The following is a 7,155-nucleotide window of genomic DNA, read 5'->3' on the forward strand; positions in this document are numbered from 1 at the left end:
GGAATATATTCACTCAACTGCTTGCCTCTTAGGTTGGTTGGTTCTGAGGCATCACCAATACGATGCATTTTGATCCGATGATGAAATCCACACGAGTTGGACAGTATGATCGTATTTATGCTATCAATGTCAAACACTACTCAATAGTCAAGGAATAGATGTTATTTATCCGTAATTGTTCAATAATGTACGTATAAGTTTAACAGTTGAGTTTGTAATTAATGGTTAGAGATATTGCCCTTTTTCACTTGGAGGAATCAAACAAAACAACCAACTTCCACTGTCAATTCGTGTATTTTCCTTCCTTTTTTGGATGGGAACGTGTCATCTGTTATATCTCTGTGCGGTAGAAAGGTGAAGCCTCTGCAGGAAGCAACTTATCCCAAAGATAATCAGTGGGATCGACGAGGAGCACATCTCAAACATATGTTCCGTTTATTGAAATTCAAATTAGTCTCACAAAGTTCGTAGGCTTCACATAAGTTTGGTGGGACTAGTGAATTTTAATAGAAGAGGCAGTATGTTAAGAGTGTCTGTTAGAGGGTATTGTTAACATTATTTTATCTCGAACGATCTTATTTTATGACTTAGATTGGAGATGCTATTATTGTGATTGAGAGTTGAGGACTTGGGGTAAACCCATAATAAACTCGTGTTTAGAAATAATTTTTTGTGCGCTATCTGAACTTGTAGACCAGTGCGCATAAATTCATAATAATTGTGTGAACTTCTCTTCAGTTTATTATTATTTTTTCATTAGGAATAGAACACGGCAATTCGGGATCTACAAGTCTCACACTCAGTGTACCAACCACTTATGAAACAGAGACTTAAAATAGATCTTTTTATTAGAAAGATTAAATTGAGTTACACATTTGTGAAAGAGACTTAAAATATTTATTTATTTTTTATATAAAAATATCTCTACTCGTTAAAGAGACTTAAAATATTTGTATGTAGTATAATGTATTTTGGTAAATTCTCAAAATAGTCCTACCTTTGGAAGGTGTTCTCAAATACATTTTTGAGATTATGAATATTAGAAATATGTCATTAACTGTGTCAAATATTATTCACATTCATCTTTTCGTTTGTGCATTAACACCCTGAAATTGGACGACATTGTTGTTAAATGTCATTAACAAACGTACACAATCTTGTTTAGAAAAATGTACATTATCAAAGCGGCCCCTACATTTAAGTACTCCTTTTCAATTAGGTCTGGATGGCTATATGTTATTACTCATGGTCTTTATGATCTCTATACCTAAATATTAGTTTTATCATTATCATGAAAAGAGGTGCGTGGATAGGGACCGATTTGATCGTATACGATATGAAACAAACACGTTACATAGTTTTTACTATGTTAACCGATTTGATCGTGTACGATATGAACCAAACAGGTTACATAGTTTTTACTATGTTAACTAGTTGAATACACGTGCTTTTTGTACGGATGTCTCGTGCACTTTTCTCCCGAGTAATACTTAAAGAAAAATAATAAAAAAATAATCTCATACTTATATTATAGATAATTTCTTTATTTTTTTTTTTATGATATAGAGCATTTAATTTGTTATAATTAATAATGACAAAAAGAAAAAACGAGTCGTATCTTATTTTGTGCATTTTTAACTAAAAAATGCATTTGATTAGCAGTACAGTAAATATTACAATTAATATATTTTTTTTTTTTTATGTATTAGTTATAAATGTTTGTCATGTAACTTTTAATATTTAACAATGCTAAAGATTTATTATGTATTTTTTTAATATTTATTGGTGACAAATATTTGTTATATTTTTTAATATTTATCAATGATAAATATTTGTTTTATTTTTTATATATATATATATTAATGTCAAATACGTGTGTGATTTTTTATATTTATCACTAACAAATATTTATCTCGTGCTTTTTATGCATTAATTATAAATATTTATCATATATGTTATGTAATAGAGTGAAAAATTAAAGCACGAAAAAATTATAATTAGTGTATTAACATTGTTCTTATTTTATGTTGACAATATTAAAAAAATATTAATTTTAACTAATTATTTAGTGATAAATATTTGTTATGTGTATAGTTTTTATAATAAATTTAAATTAGTATATTATAATAATTTATTTATTTAGTAGATATAAAAATATTAAATTTAATTAATTGATCAAGGAGAAATATTTGTAACGGTATGAATTGTATGCACTAATGGTTTATCTTCGATGACTACAATCTGTATTTATTCGTTTCTTATAATCTTGACAAATAAGTGATTATTTGTTTTTTGATAATCACATCAAACACATGTTCGTTTGCCTCGAATAATCTAGAGAAACAAATGATTGTCTAATAATCACATTAAGTACATATTCGTCTTTCTCTAATTTATGATGCACGTTCTGATGAAAGTCTTTGAAGAAAGTCAACATTTTGATGAATGTCAACGCTATGAAGAATCACACAATTGTCTACCTTTGGTAATCACATCAAACATTTGTTCGCCTGTCTCTGATTTATAATGTATGCTATGATGAAAATCAATGCTCTAAATAAACAATTAATTCTCTACCTCATATAATCACATAATGTATACTGCAATGATAACATACATGTATGATTTTGAACTCTCTAGTTTCAATTGAGTATTGATTGTCATCATATCTTTGACTTCCATCAAAGTGTACATTATAAATTAAAAGTAGACAAACATGTGTTTGATGTGATTATCAAAGACAAATAAACAAAGGTTTGTTAAGATTATTAGATGCTGACAAACAAATGGTTGATGTGATTATCAGGTGGACGTCCACATTATTTGTCAAGATTATCAGACGAAGAGAACAAATATAAACTGTAGTCATCCAAGACAGACAAATCAGAGCATAACTATTCATTAGAGACAACATGTTTTTTTAAATTTTTTTGCAAAAAGAAAAATTAATTTAAAAATAATGTTTTTTACCCAAAAAAATAATTTGTTACAAAAAAAAATTCAACAGTAAATCCCACACACACATATATATATAATGACTTATTAAATCGATTTTACGTCAGATTAAAAAAAATAATTATTATTAAATCGGTTAAATCTTAACTGATTTAAAAATATATTTTATATATATATATATATATATATATATATATATATAAAATAGAGATAATGATGATATGAAAGGCAACTGCTATTGCTATTTATTCCTTACAATTAAATAAAAAAAATCTGTAGACACAGTACTGAAATTAGTAAGCGATAAATCAAAACTATGAAGTGTGAAGCTGTTGCGTTCATCTTAGTTGTAGCGATTTTAGCGTCTGCGGTCACCGGCGACGATGACCTTATCCCTCCGCGGCGAGAAGTTTACGACAATGGACGAATATTCGATATCACTCACAGGTATCAACCAGATATGCCAGAATTTGAGTCTAAGCATGGTATAGGCCAGTTCTTATGGCTTCCAAAGAGCATGAAAAACAATTCCATCGCTAACAATTCCGAAATGAAACTTCCAACTCATACCGGTACTCATGTTGATGCCCCTGGCCACGTCTACGATCATTACTTCGATGCTGGTTTTGATGTCGATTCCCTCGATTTGCACATCCTTAATGGTTTGACCCTTCTCTTCTATTCTTCTTCAGTTCTTATATTTTTGTTTTATTTGATTTGTTATTAAGCTTGTTTTGTTGATGTGATTAATTTTTTCCAGGTCCTGCTCTTTTAGTTGATGTTCCAAGAGATTCTAATATTACCGGTATGTATAATTTTACTTGTGATAATTTAAATAAGCTCAATTGATAAGCTCAAATAAATCAACTAAAATAGATTCACAGTGTACGAGAGTCAAATACCATAGTCCATAATAGGCATATTTTGAAGAATTTGCCTATTCTAATTTAACTTTCTGATACACTGTCAAATTTTAGTGTTTCTTTCTGCTGATATATAATAAAGTTAGTTGTTATTTGTTTTGGAAAATATAGAGGGTTGGATTTTCTACTGCTGTTTTTTTCATTGTTTTAACAACTGTTGATCAAATGAAAATGTTTATTTTTCATTTCCAGCTGAAGTAATGAAGTCATTAAACATTCCAAGGGGTGTAAAGCGTGTACTGTTCCGAACATTGAATACCGACAGGTAATGTGTGCACTAATAAGTTACAATGATTGGTTCTGTTGTTGGGAGTATCACAACATTTTGTTAACACTAGACCAATTCAAACAGCGCTGCTAATAGTTACAAATTTAATCAAAATTTGAAGAAGTAAGCATCCATGAAATGCAAGTTACCAAATATGTGTGTCTGCCTCAACTGATTTTGACTCTTTTTTTTTCATTTTCATTCCTGTATGTGTTAAGCTGGTGTGAATGGGCGTATTGTCCATGATAAATAGGCTGTTAAAATGGGGGTGGATTTTAAGCAAAAGAAACATTTAGTTATGATTTATGGGTTCTGATGACCACTGTTCAAATAGACACCGATGGTCCACTTTGCATGAGATCTTACATTTTTTGTCGTAATCTTTTAACTTCGTAGCTCATTTGAAGCCAAATTAGAAACTAAATTCTGTTGAACTTTTAGGCGGCTTATGTTTCAGAAGGAATTTGACTCAAACTATGTGGGATTCACAGTGGACGGAGCAAAATGGCTAGTGGAGAACACTGATATCAAACTTGTTGGTAGGCATACATTGTTTTATATATTTTGGCTACTTTTTCCCATGGCATTTATTCTGTCATTTGTAACTGGGTCTAGTTTTGCACTTGTAAATTGCTTCACTTAAGGTTATTTTTCTTGACTCTGACTTCATAGGTTCTTCATACATGTAATACATTATTTATTAGATGAAGATAATATTTGGCTCTGTAGTCAATAGCAGTTGTAGCGGCTGCGTTGCGCTTATGAGTAGCGGTTGCAGCAGACAAATGACGGCTGCAGTGGCCGCTACATGGAAGCTCTTTTAAAACTTTAAACATGCCCTCAACTTTACAGTGGGTTTGAATATTGGTATTCTTAGTTATATATGTCTCTAATTTTGTGTATTATTATATTTTTGAGCCTTTATATGTGTATGGTACTATGATATAAATTTCAGTATTGTTTCCCTAAACGTTGACGTAGTGGTCTTACCGCTATCTGCAATAATGCTTTGGGGGTCAGCTGCCACACACCACTATCTGCCATTGACTACATAGATGTTAGATTAATTTTTTTCTCTACAATGAAGGAGTTGAATAACCATAATTTTATTTTCTTGATGAAGATAGGGCAGCATCTATCAATTACTTGTGTGAACAACTAGTAAGCTGAAGTTGATTTGACCTCATATTTATAGTACTCTATCTATACTACATTATTTTATTGCAACTTGGAACATAGAATTGCAATTAGTTTGTACAATAAAACAGTATAAGAGTCTTTCTAAATCTTAAATGGTGACTGGATGTCACCATTTTATTTTTTATCGGTATTCAAGATAATAATGGCAAGTGAAGTAGTTTCATAAGATCACTCTACATCTTGATCCTCTTCTTTTATGACCAAACCACTTTGATGTACTGCTTTTTCATCTTCAATGTATGTTTAACTGAGATATATCACGCCCCAATTTATTTCTCTTTCAATTCTACATTTTTTTGGCTCAATTTTGTTGCCTGACATGTATTTCTGTGATGTAATGTAGGTATTGATTACCTATCTGTTGCTTCTTACGATTACTTGATTCCATCTCACCTTGTGTTTTTAAAAGACAGGGTAAGAAAAACTGTTTCTTATGTCTTAGAATTGATGTGTTTTGTTTCACTTTTAGTTAGCTGATTATTTCCTACCCTTTTATAGTGAAAACAAATCACGTCTCAAGGCCTTTAGGGTTTAGGGTTTAGGGTGAGCATATGTTACTGTCCCCTAAACCTGGGATTTTTCTTTGTCTTGCTAAGTAGTTTTCGATGTCGGTACCATTCATTTTGGTGGGTTCCAATGTTCCATACACCACTGGGAGCTTTGATTTTCACTCTCTGTGATTTTTGTAAGCATGAAACAAATTTGGTGTTTCCACCCATATAGTTAGTAGATACAAGCTCTCCCTTTCTCTCTGTCTCACACACACTTGTATTATAATATCCACTTAAACTGGTAAGTTTTTGGTTTGGACAGAATACTACTTGAACAGTTTTGAAAGTTGTTGAAACTGAGCGACCAGTTTGTGGATGTTTTATTTGCTGCAGTCCTGTCTCCACATTAATCTCAATGTTTGGTTGATTTGGTATCTTTTCAATTCTTCTGATAAAATATTTAACTTGATAGTTTGAAAGATATTTTCGAATTAGTTGGTAAACGGGTGCAATTTTAAATTAGACTGCTAGTGATGTTTTTAGTTCCTTTGGATAAACGAAGATGAATATGCTTAATTTGTTGCATGAATAAGTACCAGAAACAACATGACATGAGCTAACTACTCCAAATACTTCAGGAAATCATTCTTGTTGAAAGCCTGAAGCTTGATGATGTCCCAGCAGGATTATATTCAGTCCATTGCTTACCTCTTAGGTTGGCTGGTGCTGAGGGATCACCAATACGATGCATTCTTATCAAGTATTAGGGTATGTGCTATCTGTTCTGCATTGTTCGTGTGTTGAATTCTACCAAAAGAATTTAATTATTTTCACTGAATCAAGCACTAACACAAAATTTGAAATTACTGCAGGAAGCAGTGTTGTATCAAATGCCATGGGAGCTGTCGATTATCAATGGTGTATGTATGTTTTAGAGCAAGTGGTAGAGAGATGCAGCTATCTAATAGCATTATGTTGAATATAGTTTTAATCTGTCTGTTAGGTTGAACCAAATAAATTGCCGTAGTGGTGTCCTTATGGAGCTACATAGTAACAATACTTCACTTCAACTTTAGTGGGCATATGTTTACGTTCCACTTAAATTCTGTCTGTTCCTCGAATTTTTCAAAACTCCATCGTGAACAACAATGCAAACAGATACTAAGCATATGTTTGGTTTGGCAGTGAGATTGCAGTAACACCGCAGGCAATCCAGAAATTTAACACAGTATGCTTTAAAAGCAAAACCAAACATATCCTCAGTCATTTTGGAAAAGCAAAGAGTATACTTGTCAATTATTTTCCCATAGCAATATAT

The 7,155-nt window shown here is 31.4% G+C and overlaps 2 protein-coding genes across 2 annotated transcripts in view; both read left to right on the forward strand.

Moving 5' to 3' along the window:
* Positions 1–666, forward strand: part of LOC101515223 (cyclase-like protein 2) — a 4,847-nt gene extending 4,181 nt beyond the window's left edge. Inside the window, exon 7 of the mRNA XM_073367024.1 lies at positions 1–666. This exon is cut by the window's left edge and continues 18 nt beyond it. Coding sequence (XP_073223125.1) covers positions 1–81 — 81 coding nt within the window. The 3' untranslated portion in view covers positions 82–666.
* Positions 667–3,181: 2,515 nt separating this feature from the next.
* Positions 3,182–6,940, forward strand: LOC101515546 (cyclase-like protein 2). The gene is made up of 7 exons (XM_004496905.4): positions 3,182–3,617; positions 3,716–3,760; positions 4,071–4,143; positions 4,588–4,685; positions 5,690–5,760; positions 6,476–6,605; positions 6,710–6,940. Exons 1-6 carry the CDS (start codon positions 3,272–3,274, stop codon positions 6,602–6,604), a joined length of 762 nt encoding a protein of 253 aa, XP_004496962.1. The 5' UTR covers positions 3,182–3,271; the 3' UTR covers position 6,605; positions 6,710–6,940.
* Positions 6,941–7,155: the final 215 nt, after the last annotated feature.

Source organism: Cicer arietinum, chromosome 4 (genome assembly GCF_000331145.2).
Source record: "Cicer arietinum cultivar CDC Frontier isolate Library 1 chromosome 4, Cicar.CDCFrontier_v2.0, whole genome shotgun sequence".
In the NCBI taxonomy this organism is placed as follows: Eukaryota; Viridiplantae; Streptophyta; class Magnoliopsida; order Fabales; family Fabaceae; genus Cicer; species Cicer arietinum.